Source organism: Narcine bancroftii, chromosome 3 (assembly GCF_036971445.1).
Source record: "Narcine bancroftii isolate sNarBan1 chromosome 3, sNarBan1.hap1, whole genome shotgun sequence".
NCBI lineage: Eukaryota > Metazoa > Chordata > Chondrichthyes > Torpediniformes > Narcinidae > Narcine > Narcine bancroftii.
Genome location: NC_091471.1, coordinates 32,790,581 through 32,813,847, shown reverse-complemented (window position 1 = coordinate 32,813,847; position 23,267 = coordinate 32,790,581). Strand labels below are relative to the sequence as shown.

Below are 23,267 nucleotides of genomic sequence, written 5' to 3'. Positions count from 1 at the left end.
TACAACATATTTTACAGGGTGTAGGATTACAGTAAGACTCCAGTACCAAGTAAGGGCAGCATAAGACCACTATTGTAGGGTAACAGGAATAGCTATTCCTGATAGCTCTGAGCAAGAAGTTTTTAAGCCTTTTGGGGCTGCTTTCGCACTTTTTGGCCTTCTTCCTGATGGGAAGATGGAGTAGAGGGTGTCGTGGATCCTTCCCTATGTTGGCTGCCTTTCCCAGGCAGTAATAGATGCAGATGGAGTCCATGAAGGGAGGGAAATCTATGTGATATTCCAGTTGCATTCTCTACCTTTTGCAACTTCATCTTTTCAGCAGAGCAGCTCGGATACCATATCAATCCTGGGTTTTTTTTCTCTCCCCCTTATTGCTTATCTCCTGACAGTTCATATTAGTCCTTTGTTGCATCCTTTCTTTTGTATCTCATTGAAAGTCAGCGAAGCAAACAATCCAAAAGAAACATGCATGCACAATGAAGTAGTTCACTTCCAAGAAATGTAAAGTAACATTTGAGGGTAAGTGGTTTTTTTTGAGGTGGGGGGGAAGAATGTCAGATTGGAGATAAGATCTTTGTAAGAAAAATGGAGGATTTATTTATGCTTTTTAAATTCTGACAACTTTGCAAGTACAGTAGAAGTTCAAAAATCCAGATGCCAGAAATCCAGATGACCTGAGAATCAAGACTTTTTGAAAACACTCAAACTTTTTAAATTTCGCAGGCTTTTGTGTGCATATGCATACAGAAATGTCACAGATGTCCAGCAGCTGCTATATATGTAGTTTATGTATTTATTGAGTTTATTAAACTCAATAATAAAAGTAGTGAAGAGAAAGAACACATTGAAGTTCAGTGACAAACTTGAAATAATTAGGAAACTAGAACGTGGCCTGAGCATTACCATTATAATGGAAAGATACAACATTAGAAAGTACAATTTACGATATAAAAATGTGTACTGCAGAAAAGTCCATGGAAACGGTCTTATGGAACAAAACCATGGCTTCAGGCTTCAGATCATCTTGCATGTGTACATGGTGCAGAACAATAAACAAAAGTATATGGCAATATACAAAAGTATTTCAAGAAAGCAAAAGATGCGTCAAGCAGTGCAGCGGATGCATTAGAAGCTGCAAGTCTTCCATCCACAATTTGAATTTTAAAAGTACTGCCCAAGAATGTGGAATATCCAAAATTCCAGACTAACCAAGTCAGATTTCAGGTTTATTGTCAGAGTACATACATGACATCACATACAACTCTTGAGATTCCTTTTTCCTGCAGGCATGGCAAAAGTACCACTCATTGGTCGTGCAAAAATGAACTGGAGACAGCATGAACATGTAAACAATAAAACTGTAAACAGATAATGCATGTAAATAAACTGTGCAAACAGATAATGCATGTAAATAAACTGTGCAATACACAAGCTGACTGCAATACAGTTCCTGAGCAGTCCGGATTTTCAGACTTCTACTGCTTTTCTGATGTGTGCACTTTTCCAATTGTCAATTTGTCTTTTATCATTTGTTTGTTTATTTCAGGTTATTATGCAGGAATGTGTTTTGCATCTTCTGATGAAAAGTACTACTTTCTTGTGAGCAAGGGATGGATTATTTACTTGGTGATAGCTGTGCTATTTCCTGCCATTGTTAGTATCGTCGTGTGGTATTGGTCTTTAAACCATTGGGGCAATCATCCAATAGCCCGAAGCCTTGCATACTATGCCCTTCCCCAGTCCAGTTGGAGAGCTGTGGCATCTTCAGTTAATATGGAATTCCGAAGGATTGATAAATTTGCTTCTGGGGCACCGGGAGCCCGTGTTATTGTCACTGATACCTGGGTGATGAAGGTGACTACATATCATGTTCATATAGCTCAGCAACAGGACATTCACCTCACACTGACTGAATCAAGGCAGCATGAACTGTGTCCTGACTTAAATACGCCTGTACAGTTCCTCACAATACGAGTGGGCACCATCAATCCACACATCACACCATTTGACATTAGGTAGGTGATGGAGTCCAATTTACAAGCAGATATCCAATTTAATTATTTTGCTGCTTAGAAATTAAAAGGGTATCCCTTTTTGAGCTGATTTTATAAATTCCTTAACACTTGTTAAATCTTCTAACCTTCTCTCTCCCCTTTACCCAAAACAACAAAACCATTAGCAGATGGGAATCAAATGAAAGAACTCTGATTGGTTCTTGTCACAAATTGAAGCCCACATTTCTTTTTTTATTTGTTTGCAGGCTGAATTCAACAGAATATGGTGAACTGCGTGAGAAGCTTCATACACCAATCCGGAATGCCCATAATGTGGTCATCCATCAGTCTCTGAGTGACATGTTCCTAGACACATTCAAGATCCAAGTGGAATTGAATCAACGTTATCATCTTTCAGGGAACCAGGTATATGTTATCACAATTTAATGTTGCATTTTACCTTTTCTTTGGCTTGGCTTCGCGGACGAAGATTTATGGAGGGGGTAAAAAGTCCACGTCAGCTGCAGGCTCGTTTGTGGCTGACAAGTCCGATGCGGGACAGGCAGACACGATTGCAGCGGTTGCAGGGGAAAATTGGTTGGTTGGGGTTGGGTGTTGGGTTTTTCCTCCTTTGCCTTTTGTCAGTGAGGTAGGCTCTGCGGTCTTCTTCAAAGGAGGTTGCTGCCCGCCAAACTGTGAGGCGCCAAAATGCACGGTTTGAGGCGATATCAGCCCACTGGCGGTGGTCAATGTGGCAGGCACCAAGAGATTTCTTTAGGCAGTCCTTGTACCTTTTCTTTGGTGCACCTCTGTCACGGTGGCCAGTGGAGAGCTCGCCATATAACACGATCTTGGGAAGGCGATGGTCCTCCATTCTGGAGACGTGACCCATCCAGCGCAGCTGGATCTTCAGCAGCGTGGACTCGATGCTGTCGACCTCTGCCATCTCGAGTACTTCGACGTTAGGGATGTAAGCGCTCCAATGGATGTTGAGGATGGAGCGGAGACAACGCTGGTGGAAGCGTTCTAGGAGCCGTAGGTGGTGCCGGTAGAGGACCCATGATTCGGAGCCGAACAGGAGTGTGGGTATGACAACGGCTCTGTATACGCTTATCTTTGTGAGGTTTTTCAGTTGGTTGTTTTTCCAGACTCTTTTGTGTAGTCTTCCAAAGGCGCTATTTGCCTTGGCGAGTCTGTTGTCTATCTCATTGTCGATCCTTGCATCTGATGAAATCACTTTCTCTCACTTCTTAAAACTTTCCCCCATAGAAACATGCCCTTCAGTCCATCATCTGTGCTAAACTCTTTTTTTCTGCCTATTCCCATCTTCCTGCACAAGGACCATATCCCTCCATATGTACCTATCCATAGTTCTCTTAAATGTTGAAATCAAACCAATGTCCACCATCTCTGCTAGTTCCCCCTTAAACATTTCACCTTTCATTCTTAATTCACGCCCTCGTTCTTGTTTCACCCAGCGACAGTGGAACACTGCTTGCATTTACTCAATTTCTTTTGTATATCTCTATTGTAATTTTGTATATCCTTCATTTTCTGACATTCCAGGGAACAAAGTCCTAATCTATTCAATCTTTCCCCATAACTTGTCTCCTCAAGTCCTGGCAATTTCCTTGAAGATTTTCTCTACACTCTTTCAATGTTTTATATTTTTCTCCTAGATAGGTGACCAAAACGGCACATTTCCAAAACTCCAAATTTAGCCTCTCCCTATGTCTTTATACAACTTCATATAACAATCCCTAATCAGCCACTGTCTATTCAAGCATCTCTATATATGGTCTCTTAAGATACCTTCCCATAACTTACCCATCACTGATGTCAAGCTCACTGTCCTACAATTTACCTAGATTATTTTTAGAGCTTAAGCAAGGGAACAACATTAGCTTTCCTTCAATCCTCTGGCCCCTCATCTATAGCTAAGGTCACACCTCAACCACTGCAATTTGTAGAGGATCTGTGGCCTTACTGCTATTTTTTCTCACTTCTCTTGACTGTAGATCTATTGGGGAACAAAGCAGGGCAGGTGATGGGAGTATGTGTAAGGCAACACCGGATCGACTGTTCATAGGACCATTTGTTTCAAGATAATTGTGGAAGGGGATAGGTTTGGTGCTCAGGTTGAGATTTTAAATTGGAGATAAGCCAATTTTGAAGAAATTAGAAAGGATTTTACAATTGTAGATTAGGACAGGTTGCTTCCTGGCAAAGGTGTGTTTGGTAATTGGGAGGTCATCAAATGTGAAATTTTGAGAATACAGCGTGAGGGAAGGGGAAAGGGAGGAGGAGGAGGAGGGGAAGGGAGAAGGGAAAGGTTGATTTATAGGTCTAGGTGTTATCATTCCTGACTTTTCAGATTTGGTTAGATTGATCCTGTCTTGTAGAGATAAGAGAAACAGAATAGAGAGTAGCAATAACAACTCCTAAAACTAGAGGGAATATGTTTAACGGAAGAGGTAAAAAAAAAGATTTAATGGGGACCTGAAACATATAGTGGTTGGTGGATGTACAGAATGAGCTCCCAGAGGTAGAAGTGGGTACAATTACATTTTAAAACCAATTTTGGATAGGTTTATGGATAGAAAGGATTCAAAGCAATATGGGCTAAATGTAGGCACATGGGAGCTCAGCAAACAACTTCGTTGGCAAGGATGAGTTTTTCTGAAGTGTCTGTTTCCATGCTGTATAATTCTATGACCGTGAAGGTCTTTAGCTCTTACTCACTTGACTGTTTAAAACTGTTTCTCGCAATCCATAAACACTGGCATCCTCCATCATCCCAGTGGCATTGTTACTTTTTCTCTTAGCTCGCACTTCATTCAGTTTGCCGCATGAAAATTCATGTTGAAGGAGATCAATCATGGCCAATATTCTGTTACATTCCGTGCATTTAAAGAGCCTCATCTTTGGAGTCAAAATTTCAAGTTGAAGAGTCAAGAATTTGAAATCTTTCCATCAGATAACGTATAACATCAATGAAGTGTTACAGATGAAGATGAACCCCTCCCCAAGTCCGTCTTGACTTATCAATGCACTAGTTAAAGTTCCCCATAACGACTACTGTTCCTTTTATTCATGCCTCAGATAGTTCTTGGTTTATCACCTGTGCCATTGTAATATTATGTGGTGGAATATTGGCAACTCTCACCAGTAAATTTTTTGTTTTTACTAGTCCTAATCTCTTTCCAGATGGATTCAACATTCTGTTCATAGGTCTTGCATCATTTCTCGCATCGCCCTGATCTCATCCTTAATTAAGAGCACGACTTTCTTTCCTGTCTTTCCTTCTGAATTACTTAAATATCTAATTCTCAATCATCTCCGACCTTGGGTGTTGGGTTACTGATGTTACTCCAGTGACACCAAAATGATAATTGTTGGCTCTTAGACATTGGCAGACACCAGAGTTAAAAGATATGCTTTGTGCATGCTTTTCTTGCTCAAAATTTATAAAAAAAATAAAATAACAATTTAAAAGAGGATGATGATTCAGTTAATTCAGTTTTTAAACTTTAATTAAAAGGTAGAATACATGTTTGTTTTTACTAGGGGACGTTAAGTCAATTGCTTTAGGATTAAGACTGACTATGTATCAAATTAAATTTTTACATTAAGTTTTGGCCATTTCTAAAAAATGTTTTGCTATTACAGTAAAACCTCGTTAGAGCGTGGTAGTTGGGGTCCAAGATTTCATACCGCGTTACAGCCGAGTCGCAGAACTGGGGCTGCCGGCGCGGGTCGTCGGGGCTGGGACGTCCCGCGCCAGGGGGCGTGGGCAGCAGGGAGGTGGGCTGTCAGGCAACAGGGATTTGGGTCGCCGGCTGATTGTCATCAGCCCGCCCCTTAGCATTTTGGGGTCCACAGACACCCGCGCTATAAGCGATTCCGCGGATTAACAAATGGTGTTCTAACGAGGTTTCACTGTACTTGTAAATCTGATTTAGTTTTAGAAATGCAAAGATGGCACGCTGAAATGAAATCGTGCATTTAGAAAAGATCATGTATAATTTGAGAGATAAATACTTTTTTTGCAAAAGTATGGAGCCCATATTTAAAAATTCTTGGTTTGAAGATTTAATCTCTCAACCTGCTCTGTTGGGTGTCTCGGTTTCCACAGCTAAAAAGTTGATTATTGTCATTTTTAAGTGATGATCTCCTTTCTTCTTTCTTTGTAATTGAAAGGGAGAGGAGGGAGGGTGTTAGTGAGGTGGATGAGGGAGCTTGAGGGGGGTTTACTCAATTATATAATATCTGTATTAATATGTTATAATTAATGTTACATTATTTAAAATTTATAAATAAAATATTTAAAAAGTGGAATGCAAATTGAAGTGCAGCCTCACATGACAACAATTTGATTGTACTGATTATGGTAACACCATGTAGTCATTAAATAAAACCATAGAATATTACAGCACAGAATCAGGCTCCTTTGGCCCTTCTAGTCTGGTCCGAACCATTTCTTTTTGCCTAGTCCCACTGACCTGCACCAAGTCCATCGTACTCCATACCTGTCCCATACATGACCCGTTCCAAATTCTTCTCAAATGTTAAAATTGAGCCTGCATTCACCACTTCAGCTGTAAGCTAGTTCCACAACCCCACTATCTCTGTGTGAAGATGTTCCCCCTAAACTTTTCCTCCTTCACCTTTAACCCATGTTCTCTAGTTTGTATCTCGCCTACCCTCAGTGGAAAAAGCCAATCTACATTTACTCTGTCTGTCCCCCTCATAATTTTAAATACCTCTATCAAATCTCCCCTTATTCTTCTGCATTCCAGGGAAAAAGGTCCTAGCCTGTTTAACCTTTCCCTGTAACTCAGTTCCTGAAGTCCAAGCAACGTCATAATAAATCTTCTCTGCACTCTTTCTATCTTATTGATATCTTTCCTGCAGATAGATGACCAAAACTCCAAATTTCACCTCACCAATGTCTTATACAAATGTACCATAACATCCCAACTCCTGAACTCAATAATTTGATTTATGAAGGCCAAAATGCCAAAAGTACTTTTTACTACCCTATCCACTTGTGATGCCACTTTCAGGGAATTATGTATCTGTATTCCCAGGTCCCTCTGTTCTACTACACTGCTCAGTGCCCAACCATTTACTTATATGTCCTTCCTTGGTTTGTCCTTCCAAAATGCAATACCTCACACTTGTCTGCATTAAATTCCATCTGACATTTTTTAGCCCACTTTTCCAGCTAGTCCAGATCCCTCTGCAATCTTTGAAAACCTTCTTCACTGTTCACAACACCTCCAATCTTAGTGTCAGCTACAAACTTGCTGATCCAATTTACCACATTATCATCCAGATCATTGATATAAATGACAAAAAGCAATGTTTCCAGTCGTGGCACACCACTAGTCACAGGCCTCCAGTCTGAGAAGCAATAATCCAACACTACTCTCTGGCTTCACCCATGCAGCCATTGTCAAATCCAGTTCACCACTTCACCGTAAATACCAAGTCTCTGAACCTTCCTGACTAATCTCCCATGAGAGACTGTATCAAATATAGACAACATCCACAGCCTTTCCTTTGTCATCATTCCTGGTAACCTCAAAAAACTCAATGACCTACTACGCACAAAGCCACATTGACTATCTCTAATCATGGCTATCCAAATTATTGTACATCCGATCTCTTTGATTACCTTCCGATAATTTACCTACAATTGACCTTGAAGATAGCTACGGTAGTTCTTTTCAAAACAAGCAGTGCAAAGTTAGATTTATCGTTGGAAAAATATGGTAATATAAATTGTGTACAATTGTAAATGAACTGAATCACAATTGATCTCACAGAATCCTTTAGATGTGCTTCATGAAGATATTATCTATATTTTTTAACTGTACACCATTTCTTTGAAACAGGAGATGGAGCCATGTATTGGTTGCATGCAGACAACTGCTAATATCAAACTTGTCAAAGTCTGTATGGACCCAAATGAGGGTGAATGCCAGCAGTGTTATTGTCGTCCAATGTGGTGTCTGATCTGCATGGGCAAATGGTTCGCCAGCCGCCAAGACCAGCAGCATCCAGAAACATGGCTTTCAAATCTGGTGCCTTGCCCCACTTGTCGATCAAAGTTCTGTATTCTTGATATCGCCATTGTTTGCTGAAAATAAACTGATGTGACAGTGGAATTAACAGTCAATTCCTAACTTAGACTGAATTGTTTGTCTACATGCAAAACGTCATTTCTGTCTGCTTTTATCCTGCTAATGTAATCACCATTTAGATGGCTTCAGAGCCTCAATATTCTCATTATTTTTCTTGTTTTAAATGTTGACCCAATAATTTGTTGATTGCTGCTTCAATCTTACACAGGCAATAATAATAATGAATAATTGAGTTTATTGTCACATACTTCATTACAATGTCCAGGTGCAATGAAAGTCTTGCTGCAGCTTCCCAATGCATAACCACACTAATAATAATTTGAGTATAATTGACACGAGATTCATAAAAACAATGCATATGAAAGGAAGAGTGAAATTAAAAAAATAATATTCACATTTGGCTGGTAGTGAAAAAAATATGCTTTGTCAGAACTCTGGAGGAGTTTCTACAAACAAAAGTCCAGAGGGGTTATTTGTTTCTTTTTCCCCTATTATAGAGTGACCACAGAGGTGCAGCAGTTCTAGTTATTCATGTTTAAATCTGACTTCAGCTTTTATTTGTATGGATTTTGCACTTTCTCCCTCTTGTTGCATGCATTTCTTCCAAGCCCTTCACTTTCCTCCCACGTTGCAAAGTTAGGATGAAGGTTCACAGGGATGATTCTGGGAATTAAAGGGGAACATTTGACAGCTCTTGCCCTGTACTTTTTGGGATTTATGAGAATGAGGGGAGATCTCATTGAAACATTTTGAATATTGAAAGGCATGGTCAGAGTAACTGTAGAAAGGTTGGTTCCCATGGCGGGACAAGAGGATGCAATTTCCGAATAGAACAGATGCAGAGGAATTTCTTTAGCCAGACGGTGGTAAATCTGTGGAATTCGTTTCTACAGGTGGTTATGGTGGCCATGTCATTGTGTATATTTAAGGCAATGGATTGATAAGTTCTTGATTAGCCAGGGTATCAAAAATTATGAAGAGGCCATGGAACTGAATGAGGAAAAAGGATCAGCTCATGATTAAATGGTAAGACAAACCTAATGAGCTGAATAGCCTATTTTTGTGCCTGTGTGGATCAATTGACTTGTAATTTATCCCCTTAAAGAATCACTGGAATAGTTGGGATGAGAGAGAAAGAAAATCAGTTGTAAGACTGAAGGAGAATGAGACTGACAGGATTGTCCTGGGTATCAGCAAAAGTTTGGTGGGCAAAATGATTTTCTCTGATGTAATTTATTGGTTAAGTGTATTGCACCTACATTTGGAACCTGTGTTTCCACTTATGGGATGGTTAAGAGCTTATGGCTTTTTCATTGAAGCAGGCAGATTCATAATTGCATGGACCTCATCACTATATCTGGGTGGTGCAGCTGGTAATGGTTGTGGCTCTTAGTGCCAGAAACTTGGGTTCAGTCCTGACCCTGGGTGACAGTGTGGGATCTTCTAGGTGATGTACTTTTCTCCCACATCCTAGATTTGTGGTTTGGTAGGTTAATTGGACACAAAATATTGCCCCCAATGTGTATATGAGCATTAAATCTCGGTGAAAGGGGGTGGGGGTAGTTTATAAGAATATGTGGAGAATAAACAATAAAATTAGAACAGAATTAGTGTAAATGTGTGGTCAATCGTCAGCGTGGGCTCAATGGGCCGAGGCCTGTTTCTGTGATGTATGACTGGCAATAATCAAAATTTTAAGAAACCCATGTTATTTTAAATATCTTGAACTGTTTCTGAACTTCAGACATTTTTTATATTTCTAAGCTTTGTACTTCAGATGCAATTGTTACATATTTTTATACTCCACTTATCCATATGAACACTACAAATTTTTACATGATTGCTCCAAAAGCAGTCATTATGGGTAGCAATTATCTGTAATAGAATTGAGATATGATGGGTTTTTTTTCTGTCTTGTAAAACTGCAGATGTTTCTGATGCACAGTTCTCATGGCCCATCTCCTTTACCACCAATTGTGGAGTTGGGACTTTATTTTCTACTGGCAAGTGCTGTTGCTATTATGAATTGTTGGATTTTCTGGAATGGGGGATCCTTAAAATGCACTTTGTGGTTTATTAGTTCTGAATGAGCATGACATTGGGAAGAGTGGATTTATTACCCAAACAAAAGCGTTATAATGAACCTTAGTGAAATACAGCAATTTATCTGATGATGGTAACTTCTACAATGAAGCTACAGCAGCTTTTTCTCTGTGAAAGGAAAATGGTACAATTTTTTTTTCTGAAAAGTCTGAAATATTGTTGATGTGAAAAGCACAGTGATGGGGTGCAAGTTCATTTTGAAGCTTATAGAAAAACTGACTATGTTTTCCTGATTGACACAAAATATGGCACAGTTATTACCCTCAAAAGTCATCCAGAAACATGGCTTTCAAAGCTGGTGCCTTGCCCCACTTGTCGATCAAAGTTCTGCATTCTTGATATCGCCATTGTTTGCTGAAAATAAACTGATGTGACAGTGGAATTAACAGTCAATTCCTAACTTAGACTGAATTGTTTGTCTACATGCAAAACGTCATTTCTGTCTGCTTTTATCCTGCTAATGTAATCACCATTTAGATGGCTTCAGAGCCTCAATATTCTCATTATTTTTCTTGTTTTAAATGTTGACCCAATAATTTGTTGATTGCTGCTTCAATCTTACACAGGCAATAATAATAATGAATAATTGAGTTTATTGTCACATACTTCATTACAATGTCCAGGTGCAATGAAAGTCTTGCTGCAGCTTCCCAATGCATAACCACACTAATAATAATTTGAGTATAATTGACACGAGATTAATAAAAACAATGCATATGAAAGGAAGAGTGAAATTAAAAAATAATATTCACAGTTGGCTGGTAGTGAAAAAAAATATGCTTTGTCAGAACTCTGGAGGAGTTTCTACAAACAAAAGTCCAGAGGGATTATTTGTTTCTTTTTCCCTATTATAGAGTGATACAGATTTTAGAAATGTAGTCATTCTGATGGGGCTTCCTCCAGGAATAGGTCCTGAGCTCTCAATTCCTAACCTTGTTGTTCCAGTATAGTAAAAGAGGGAATCATTACAAAAGTCGAGAAAATTGTTAGCTTTGAGAATCCCACTGTGGAATCTGGATAGGTGTTAGATCATAGGATTGAAAATTGTATCAGGCTTTGTATATAGATGGCCTAACAGTGGTGAAAGCGTGAAACAGGAAATTACAACTCTAATCAAAAGGTGACTATAGATTACACAAACAAAATGAGCAATAATACTGTGGAGAATGAATTTCTGGAATTCATCTCAGGTGGATATTTGTACTCCAGATATTGAAGAACCAACTGGAGAATGGCTGTCCTAAACTGGGTACCATGTAATGAGAAAGGATTAGTAATCAGAATTGATTCTTATTAAGAGAACTGAATCTTGAGATATGGGTTGCAAATCAGGTTCAGGTAAATTATGAAGATTTGAGGCCAAAGTCAATGATGCAAAGTTGGGAATATTACCCAAAGATTTGGAAGTGAATGCATGTTGGCAAGCATTTAAAGAGAGCATGGATGAATTACAACAGTCATTCCTGGCCGGCATTGTCTGTAAGGAGTTTTTATGTTCTCTCTGGGCCTGGGTGGTCTCTGGGCTTTCAGTTTCCTCCCACCAGCCAAAATGTACAAAGTTGGAGGTTAATTTGGGTGACAGATTTAAATGGCCGGAATTGGTGTCTGCTATAATTTTTTTTAAATGACAACTATAGATTTTAAAGGAAATTTAGTTTAATATTAGATCCATGAAGGAGAGATGTTTGAAGAACAGTGATGTTATAAACTCGAAGATTGGGAGCAATTTGGATTTCAGCAAAGAAGGACAAGGAGGAGATTGATTACAAATCAAATAAAATATGAGAGTAACCTGGAGAATATCAACTTGGTGTAAAAACTTAATGAGGTAAATGAAAACAAATGTAGATCACTTGTCAGAAAAGTGGTGAATTTATTATGGAAATCATGACCCAGAAGACCGATTCATAACTTGGTTCTGCCTTCACAAAGGAGGATACAAACTACCTGACAAAAATATTGCAAAATATAGGGTCCAGTGAGTGTGATGAATGCAATCAGTGTTGGTAGGGACATAAATCCAGCAGGCTGCAACCCAGAACACTTTTGGAAATGGCCCAGAAATAGAAGATACTTCAATCATTTTCCAACATGGATTAGAACAGCGGTGGCCAAACTGCGGCTCACAAGCCACATGCAGCTCTTTGACATATGATTTGTGGATCGTGGAATTATCTAGGCTGAGACAGGAATTGTATGAGTCGTTGCTCACAAAGGTAGTTTTAGTGAATGTGGCTTGCAATTGAACATATGTATGTATACCTTATATACATGTGTGATAGTCCATACTGTGGAATAGCTGACTCCTCCCCCTTTGGCCATGGCCACCACCCTCTGGTGCTCCCAATGCCGCAACTGCGGAATCTTTCATGGATCTAATACCACCTGCCCATCCATCCAAACTCCCAATGCCCCAAGTGGCACAGGCACTTACCGCGGTCAAAAGTAGTATAATTTTACCCTAAAAAAATTGGGCAACAAAGTTCAATAGATTTGGAATTTGCATGTATAGTATATGTACATTTTGATTATTATAACTAATACAAATTAGCAGTTTAAAAACTATATACATGAATGAATATTATTCCACACTTGCATTTCTTAATATATATTTGTAACAAAATTATAAGTTAAAATGTATATAATATTTTTTCATGCCTTGCACTTTTCAAACATCTGAAGTTTATCATATGATTCTTATGTTAAGCCAGTTTGGCCACCTGTGGATTAGAGTATAGCTTGTGCAACCCTGCTAAAAAGGTAAAGGTTCCATTATTGTCATGTAATACTACATTTAGAATTAACTTATATTAAATTTGTCTACTGTAAGGAAGGCAAAGAGTCACCACTTTGTCCAGTGCTCCTCACAGTAATGAGGCCCCAGTGAGGATCTAACTCGTGACCCCTGGTTTACAAGATCAGTGCTCTAACCACTGAGTGAGATATAGAGAAATAGGGAAACTGAAAACTGATTAGCCTGATGCTGGTGGTATGGAAAATGATAGAGACCAGTATAAAAGGTATAATAGCAGAGCACTTGGAAAAGACTGGTGGGATCAGACAAAATTTGCAAAGGAAATTATGCTTGATGATTCTACTGGAATTTTTTTTAAAGATGTAACAAGCAGAATAGATGAGGGAGAACCAGTAAATATGGTTCATTTATACTTTTAGGTCCTATATAAGATATGAGATTAATGTGTGAAATTCAAGAACTTGAAATTGAGGCTATTCTGGGTACTTTTCCATTCCAAATAGATTTTGTTTTGTGGCCATTCAGTGCTTTAAAATAGGATTGTGGGAGTGGAATTGGCAAGGATTGGAAGAGGTATTAAAGTCCTGGCATCACCTTCATTTTTTTGTGCAGTTGACCCTTCCCATTAAAGTGATGGGCAGATCCCTCCACCTCATCAAGTCTCCCTCAATTTTCTCAAGCATCGGGGGGTAGTTATATTGGTACAGTTTTCCAGATTATTATCAATCTTTTTTTCCATTAAAAAAAATTAATTGTTTGCATTATTACAGGAAAAATGAATAAAACATTAATCAAGTATCCATAGCCAATTATACAAAAAAGTACTTTTATATATTTTCTCCCTATCCCTCCTCTCACCGAAAAGGAAAGAAAAAACACCTACCATTTTAATATAAAATAATATTAGCAAAGACAATCATTAATTGTTATTAAAAATTACTAATTAAGAGGAGTGGATAAGATAGAAGAGGTGGATGGAAAATTTGTCCATAAAATCTTGATATGGTTTCCAAATACTTTAAAAACTTTCAACTCGATTCCTTAAACTATACGTAAATTTTCCAAAGATATACAATTTTACATCTCATTATACCATCTACTTAATAACACTTCTCTATCATCTTTCCATGGTCTCACTATACATTCTTTGCAGTTGCTCAGATTATTATCAATCTTGATTCCTATTTATTGTATAGCTCCTGTCCGGGTGTTCTTCATGGTCAGATTTATTCAGTAGCATATTACTTTTTTCTCTATTGGCTTTGTAGCCCCATATTGTACCCTAGTCCTCCAGTGTGGTGAGCAACTTTGGTAGGAACGCAGCTGGGTCTGTTAGGTTCAGCAACACATCATCTGCCATTAAAGTTATTTTGTGCTCACAGTGACCCACTTTAAATCCCTTTATCAATAGGTCTTTCCTAATAGCCTCTTTCCTAATAGCCACAATTATTAGGACAATCAGGCCTGGAGACAGAGGACATCCCTGCCAACTGGATCTACTAAGGGGGAATGTTGGTGATGTACTGACTTTTGCCTGTGTTTTATCGTTCAGGGTTTTTATCCAGTTAACAAACATTTGTCCAAATTTTTCCACATCTTTAAATAGGAAAGGCCATTCTCATTGATCAAAGGCCTTTTCTGCATCTAGTGAAACCATTATGCTTGGATCTTGCTTTGTCTGTGCCAAATGTATAATGTTGAATTGTCTATTTAAGTTATTGGTGGAGTGTCTTTTCCTAATGAAGCCCACTTGGTTCAGATCTATCAGTTTATGGACTTATCAACCCAACCCATTGGCCAGTGCCTTGACCATTATTTTGTAGTCTGTATTTAATAGTGATATGGGTCTGTACGAGGATGGCCCCGTTCATTCCCTTTTTTTAAGGTATCACCACATCGATGGCTATTGAAAAATACTCTGGGAGACTCCATGTCTCCGCCACCTGGCTCATTAACAATGGTCTCAGTAATTCTTTAAATTCCTTATTGAACTCGGGGGAAACCATCCTCTCCCAGAGACTTGTTTGCAAGGTTCCCAAGGCCTGTACAATTTCCTCATTAGAGAGTGGGGCATCTAATTCCATCTGGTCCTCGTGGGTGAGTCTTGGCAACTCACTCCTCACCAGGAACTCCTCAATTTTATTCATATCTCTTGGTTCCCTGGATTTATACAATGTCTCATAATAGATTTTAAAGGTGACATTAATTGCTATTGGATTGTGTGTTATTGAGTCTGGCCCAGACTGAACTGCATTAATCGTCCTTAGAGTTTGCTCTCAGTTGCCATGCCAGAATTTTGTGTTTTTTTTCACTCCCACCTAATTTGTAATATCTTTGCTTGGATCGCAAGAGCTTCCCCCCCCCCCCCCCCCCCACCCCACTCTGTATGTTTGCAGAGTGTTACATTTAAGTTTCTTATTTTCCAATTCCCAATATTTCTCATTTGATCCCAAATTTTGGTATTTTTCCAATTATGTGATCTCCTATTCCCGTGTCTCCAGCTCCTTTGGGTGTTTTTTTAAAAAAAATACTATTGGTGTATAAGATTATTTTCCCCCTTTAGGCAGTATCCCATAGTAAAAAATAAATGTTATCCATTGAGGGGCAGTTCGTTTCACAGAACAGGGCAATTTGTCCTCTTACAAGGGAGCAGGTCTGGATTTCTCAACAATATAGTATTAAAGCACCATCTATATGCAATTGCCTGCTTTCCAGGCATTGTTATCTGTAGAGTTAGCAGTGAGTGATCCGATACTAGTCTTGCTAAGTATTCCAACTCAAGGACTCTGCTCTCCAACTGGGCAGACATCAAAAAGTCATTAATTCTGCAATAAGAATCATGGGGTTTTGAGAAAAAGGAATAGTCCCTGGCCTGTGGGTTCCTCTGTCTATATATCTATCAAGGTTAATTCTTTCATAAAGGCCAGAGTGGTTTTTGTCACTTTGGACCTCACCAATGTCTTTGTTGTCTTATCTAGACGGGTCCGGGCAAAATTTTAGATCACCAACCATTAACGTATTCTGTTTACCCTCTGCCAGCCTTAGGAATGCATTTTGCATGAACTGTTCATCATGAAAGTTTGGTGCATAGAGGTTTAGTAGTGTCAATGGTACTGAGTATAGTTGGCAGTTCACCATTACAAATCTCCTGGCTTCCTTTGTAGCCTCACCACTCACCATGACTGAATCTGTTTTGTGTATTAAAATGGCCACCCGCCCTCAGCTTTGGAACCAAAGGAGGAGGAGGAGAATACCTGCCCCACCCAGTCCCCTTTAAGTTTGTCATGTTCCCTTTTCATCAAATGTGTTTCCTGTAAAAATATTGAATCTGTTTTCAGTTTTTTTAAGGTGTACCAGGACCCACTTCCTTTTTATGGGGCTGTTTCAACCATTCACATTAATACTGATAAATTTGATAGTTTTATTTATTTGTGTTTCTATATCTTTTCACCTTCACAGTACCCTTGTTTGATTGTCTGGAATGGCACCCTCGTCATGCCTTTCTGTCGTTCATGGTCTCTTCATGCCAATGTCCACATCAATCAGAAAAATAGAAAAGAGTGAAGATTGAAATAAGAAAAGCATAATCTCTCCTTCACCCCATAAACTAGTATAAATAAAATAAACCCTTAAAAAAAAACCCTCTATATCAATGTAAACAAAGAAAACATTCAAAATATTCCTGTCTTCTGTTTTGGCACTTCTCTTTACTCCTGCGCCATATTTCCGTCTATTACAAGTCTTCTCGTGTACCATCTTACTTGATCTGCACGGCAGCCTTGCGTAGTCCCTTCAGCCTTGAGCTCCCATTATTTTTCGCATTTACAGATTTTTTAAAAAAAAACAAGGAAGTAAAAATATATAATCCCCATTCCCTCCAATCATTATCAAACCTCGGTTACACTGTCCAACAATGTCCACAATTGTTTTAATTGTTTTTTTTTATGAGGCAATAGTTGTAGAACTATAGTGGCTGTAATGAGCCCCCTTTGTCTCATAGTTAATTAGATATTCTGCCCATAGTTTCTTCAGAGGGCTCAATATAGCCTGTGTTTTGTAGGCTTATACATTTTCTGGTAGTTCTAGGGTACATTGTGTAGCTTCCCATGGTTCCTTGAAATGCTTCCTCTCCCCTCTAGACAGCATGACTTTTAGGGTGGATGACTTTTAGGGTGGCTGGGAACAGCATTGTATATCCAACTTTTTTTTCTCTCAGTATTTTCTTGCCCTGGTCAAACTCATTGTATTAGCAGTGCAAAGTTTAGGTCAGGGAAGAACATCAATCTTTATCCTCCCTCCCCCAGAAATTTCACTGGCTCCCCTGTTTCCCTTGATTGGGTCATCACTGCCCTTAGCACTGTTTCCCGGTCTTGGTTAAACTATATCAGAACTGGCCCCGGTTGTTGATTTGGGGTGGGGCAGGGACTGAATGTCTGATGGGCCCTTTTTATGGCTAGGGGGCCTCTGAATCGTTCCCTCTCCTACACCTCAGAGATCTAATGTTGGAAGAACTCCACCAGGTCCTTCCCTTCCTCCTCTTCTTTCAGGCCCAGTAGTCTTATTATTGCGCTGATTACAATTTTCCAAATATTCCAAATTATCAGTTTTTTTCGACGACCCATGCATTGGCTGTGTTCTCCAGTCTTTCAGTGTTCTTGTCTGTCCTGGACGTCCTCCATCTTGTCTTCCAAGGCCATGACTCAATTCGTCAGGGTCCCGTTTGAGGTTCGCAGGTTGAGCAGGCCCTCTGAGTTTTATTTTAGTCTGTTATCTAGTCGCTGTTCCAGACCTCCGATCTGGGTTGCTAGCAACAGCACCGCTTCCAGGATATCTTGGTCGGATGAGCCTGACATCACAGGCTTTGCCTTCACGCCTTCCACGCTAGGCACCGCTGGTAGCGCGGGAGCCTGCAGGTCACCAGCATCGAGTGAAATTTTCACTCTATGTTTCCATCATTTCTGGTTGGTCTCGATCTTCAGTCGCCTGCTTCTGGCTCTTCCTGCCCGTATTGCTTCAGCAAGGGTAAGTTGGTTTTCTTTTCTGGGTGATATTTTCCTTGTTTTAGAGACTTTTAAATGGGAGCTCTCTGGGCACGTCGCTTCACAGCATCATGTGACTCCCAGAGAATGATAAGTTGGGTGCAATGCTGGGATTGTCTTGTTCCTTAAATGGTCCATAGTTTTAAATATTAAATGTAATAATTGTTATGGAATGTTGTGCTATCCTACTTATGAAATTATTTGTGGTATGCACAAATTTGGGTGTGTAGCTCCTTAAATAATTATCATTAATATATGTCCATATTCCAGTGTAATTTCAGCAATGCAGATTTATAAAGGTACAACCTCAGATATTATTGCATTTTTCATGGTTTGCTGCTTTATAAGTTCTCACTTGATTCCATATCCCATAATCTAAAGTGTTCTGTATGCTAATCCGATGAACTTTTTGCTACGTCATTGCAGATTTATATAATGTAATATATGTTATCTCTTTTATTCATACACTGTGGCGACCCACTTACCAGCAAGTGAACCGGCTCCGAAATGGTGAACGTGCTGTGGAAAATGTGAGAAATTGACCTGCATCCAACACCGGTTTCTATCTGGGCTGATGACATCCCTGATGATGTCACTTCCTGTCCATGTGACAGAAGCAGGATGTATATAAATCCTGCATGCAAGCCTGGAGGAGTCAGGCTTGCATTAGACTCCATAGTGTATACATTGACTTCCCTGTGTATACATCAACTTGACAATGTAGGTCAGGGTAGAATACTTTGCTACATGGTTGACCCTGATGGTCCAAATGATATTTGGACCCCAACATTGAAAATTTTTATTCAATGCATGCTGTGGCTCTGAAACTGCCAATGTTTTGGACTTCATAACCATGTGTATGGTTTGATCAAGCAGAAGCCCATTTCCATTTGGGGCAGATAACATCTGATTCCACGCGGTACTACTATGTAGTAAGTTCCCAGGATCAAGAGATGACATGCCGAGTTTCCCATTTTCTGCAGCATCCTCTGGTGGAGGGCAAGTAGATGGCGCTCAAGAGTCTGCTCATCCATACCTTTGGCCTCTCACGACGTGAGCGAGCGGCCTGTTTACTTCACTTGGATGGCTTGGGAGACAGGACCCCTTCCGTGCTCATGAATGAAATGCTGGCACCAGGCTTTCTTGGAGCAGTTTCCAGAAGATATCCACATGCTACTGGCCGATAAGGATTTCAGTGACTTATGGAGAGTCGTGGTCCGTGCTGACATTCTCTAGCAGGCTAAGCAAGAAAGTGTGACATCTGTAGGACAGGTCACTGACCCTGTTCACAGTGGCAGAACTGTTCAACTCCAACATTAGACTGGCAGCAGGTTCGATCAAATCTGTTGTCAGACCACCAGTCGCCCAGGAGACACCGGACGAAGATAGCACCCATTGGCATTTCTACTATTAACGATGGGGCACAGAAGCTCACTGCTGTGACCTCCCTGTGTGTTTCAGGGAAACGCTGATGGTAGAAACGAGACAGCCTTTTATATGTCTGGGATAGACATATCAGCTGGCATTTCTTGGTGAATACAGGAGCTGAGATCAGCGTGCTTCCCACTTCGTCACATGACACATATAACAGAAAACATGGGCCATCATTGAAGCTACAAACTGCAGTACTATCCAGACATTTGGCACACGTAGGATCCTATTTCAGTTCAGCGATACTAAGTTCACGTGGATGTTCACGTTGGCCACGGTTGCACAACTGGTATTGGGAGCTGATTTTCTCAGAGCACATGGCCTACTGGTTGGCACAAGGCTCATCCTACTAACACTTTCCAGACCTTCACCCTATGTAAGGCCAAGCAAGCAGCATTTTGACCCCATTACTCTTTTGTTGAATGAATTCACCAGGTTGTTGGCAGAATTACTTGCAATAATTATGCTGCAATTTACCTCGGCGATGCCAAAACATGGGGTGCAGCACCATGGGGCCACTGCTGCATGCCCGAACTCGCAGGCTCCCTCTAGATAAGCTTTGTCTGGCCAAAGAGTAGCTTTAAAGGATGGAGGAAATGGATATTGTACAACCGTCCAATAGCTCCTGGACCTCCCCGCTCCATATGGTACCCAAGGCCGCAGGCGGATGGAGACCCTGCAGTGATTACCGCAGGTTGAACGAGGTTACTGCACTGGATCACTACCCAGTACTGCATTTACAGGACTTCATGACCAATCTTTTCCAATGTGGACCTGGTCCGGGGGTATCATCAGATCCAGGTCCACCTGGATGACATTCCAAAAACGGCTATTATTACACCCTTTGGCCTTTTTGAATTCAGAGTGCCTTTTTGGCTCCAGAGTGCCTTTTTGGCTCAAGAATGTCGCACAGACTTTCCATTGTTTAATTGTCAGAGTGGGATACAATGTCAACTTTACCGTCCCATACCAAGACAACATGTTTATCACTAGCCACAGTTGTCAGGAACATTTGTCCCACTTGTGCAAGGTTTTCACTCACTTGAATGACCATCAACCTGACCAAAGTGTTAATTTGGGTTAGTGATCATCAACTTTCAACAAACGTGGAGCAAAGCCACTACCAGCAAATGTCAAGGTGATCTGGGCATTCGCTAAGCCCAGTACAGTTAAAGGCCTCCAGGAATTTGTTGGAATGGTGAACTTTTAGCACTCATTTCTACCATCAGCAGCTCAGGCAAGGCAAGAGATGTCACTTGGAGAGAAGAATCGTCGGCAGCATTCGAGAATGCCAAGAAAGCACTGGCTAATGCTGCATTGCTGGTCCACCCAAGAACTGATGTCCTGACAGTAGATGTGTCCAGTACGGCAGTAGAAGGGGTGCTTGAACAGTACATTGATGGGCATTGGAAGTCATTGGCTTTCTTTGGCAAGCACCTAAGACCATCAGAACTCAAGTACAGTGCTTTTGATAGAGAATTGTTGGCACTGTTCCAAGCTATCAAACACTTCAGCAGGCATTTCACAATTTTATGGACCACAAGCCACTTACATTTGCCTTCACTTATGTATCAGATCCATGGTCGGCTTGTCAACAGAGACATTTATCATATATTTCTGAGTTCACATTGGCCATCAAATACATCTCATGAAAGGCCAACATAGTGGCAGATGCTCTGTCTTGCCCGGCGATACAATGTGTGCAGACCTTAGCCCAAAGGGTGGACTATGTTGCACTCGTGAAAGTGCAACAGGCAGATGAAGAAATTCTGTGTTACGGAACAGGAGACTCAAACCTGCAGCTGGAAGAAATTCCGGTAGGCCTGGGGGACCTCAAACTCCTGTGTTGTCCTTGCCCAATCTTTCCGGTGGCCTGGAGGCAGCAGGTATTTGATGCAGTACACGGGTTGGCACATCCATTGATCAGAATGACTGTCCGGATGGTAGTCAAGGATTTGTGTGGCATGGCCTTTGAAAACAGGTGAGCAAATGGGTGAAACTTGCACTCGTTGCCAGACATCCAAAGTCCAGCAACACATGAAAGCCCCAGAACAATCTTTTGAACCGACATATCGGAGGATTGACCACGTGCACTGGATATTGTAGGCTCCTTGCCAGTGTCACGTGATTCTCGTTTTCTTCTCACTATAGTGGATTGGGCCACGAGGTGACCAGAGGTGGTTCCACTGGCAGACATGACTACTGTTACAAGATCAAACCAGCAACCACAAAGAAGGCATATCACACAGGGGTAAAGATGAACAATTACTTTATTAACAAAAATTCACCTTCAAACTTTGATTCAAAATCCCCCCTTTTATAACAATCCCCACTGGTTACTATGCAAATTTCTCTAATGGTATAAAACTAATAAATTCCCCAGCCTAAATATAACATATCTAATTAAATTCTAAGTTATATTTCCAACCAGCCCACAGAAAAACTTAAATACAAAACAAACACAAAACACACAAGATGCACAAAACTTCGATCTCAACCGAAGCAAAGATCATAAACAAAATTCAGTTTGTTTGGTAAACTGAAGCCAAAAGATGAGAGAGAGAGAGAGCACAAAATTCGAAGGTGTCTTGTGTTGCTTGCAGAGAGGAACAATGGCTTGGTTTGGATCCTTCTGGCTGCCTTTGGAATGTTCATCCCTTTTAAAATGCCCAACATTCTAAACTGCCTCCCAGATAATGACTCTGCTTGGGCCTCCTTCGACTTCACAGCCACACCCAGTAGTGGTTTGTCTTCCAAGTCCAGAAATTTCTCAATCATCTTCTGCACATGCCCAGTCCATCTTCCACTCTCTCAGCAGTCCACCTTCACCTTGACTCTCTAAGGGAAACTCACTTTCCAACACAAAACCGCACAACACATAGGCCAATACACAACACAGAACTCTGTAACACTACTGACACCCAAGCCAGGGGCTTCATTTCTACCTGGATAGCATATTTTGGTCTGCCAGCACACATCACGTCTGACAGGGGTGCCCAATTCACGTTATGCCCATGGTCAGTAATGGCCACCTTGCTTGGAACCAAGTTGCTTTACACAACTGTGTACCACCCACAATCCAACGAACTAGTTCAAAGGTTCCACAGACATTTGAAATCAGCCCTTAGGGCATGTCTGCAGGGACATGATTTGCTGTAGGTACTCTTGGGCATATGAATGGGACCTAAGGTTGATATAGGTACCAGATCAGCAGAGCTGGTCTATGGCGTGCCCCTGATGGTTCCAAGAGAATATGTATCAGACTCATGAGGATGGGAGCAGATGCCTGCAGTGATCTTGAGCAAGCTCTGCGAGAAGCTCGGTTCTTTAGTGCCCATACCAACACGGTCATGCCAGATCCTATATACCCCAGACCTTACAGGACTGCAAGTATGTTTTCGTACAGAAAGGAATACTCTAAGCACCATTCCAGCATCAGTGTGAGGGTCCCTTCAAGGTACTAAGACGCAATGGTTTGACGTACATTTTGGACATGGAAGGTTTTGCAATTGACTGCCTCAAACCTGCCCATCTGGATCTGGATAGACCAGTCGTGGTTCAGGAGCCTCGGTGGAGAGGAAGGAGGAAGGCCACCCAAACAAAAAAAATATAGAGACTTTGGGGGTCTGCAGCGGGATTGCCAGTTCTGGGGTGGGGGGGGGTGGAGAGTGTCATGTGATGACTCACTTACCAGCAAGTGAACCGGTTCCCAAAATGGACATGGTGTGGAAAATGTGGGAAATTGACCTGCATCCAACAGTTTTTTTTCTGGGCTGATGACATCCATGATAATGTC

General features: G+C 40.7%; 1 protein-coding gene and 1 long non-coding RNA gene across 2 annotated transcripts in view; one reads left to right on the top strand and one right to left on the bottom strand.

The window, feature by feature from the left end:
• The window catches only part of tmem129 (transmembrane protein 129, E3 ubiquitin protein ligase), a 27,535-nt gene extending 16,896 nt beyond the window's left edge, over nucleotides 1-10,639 (top strand). The window contains exons 2-4 of the mRNA XM_069923756.1: nucleotides 1,547-2,015; nucleotides 2,261-2,420; nucleotides 7,895-10,639. Of these exons, the coding sequence (XP_069779857.1) occupies nucleotides 1,547-2,015; nucleotides 2,261-2,420; nucleotides 7,895-8,143 (878 nt within the window). The 3' untranslated portion in view covers nucleotides 8,144-10,639. The remainder of the gene's footprint in view (nucleotides 1-1,546; nucleotides 2,016-2,260; nucleotides 2,421-7,894) is intronic.
• Nucleotides 7,837-23,267, bottom strand: LOC138757057 (uncharacterized). The gene is made up of 4 exons (XR_011353314.1): nucleotides 23,163-23,267; nucleotides 16,453-16,520; nucleotides 10,508-10,611; nucleotides 7,837-8,150 (listed from the first exon to the last, which is right to left on the bottom strand). It is a non-coding gene; the product is annotated as an uncharacterized lncRNA (long non-coding RNA).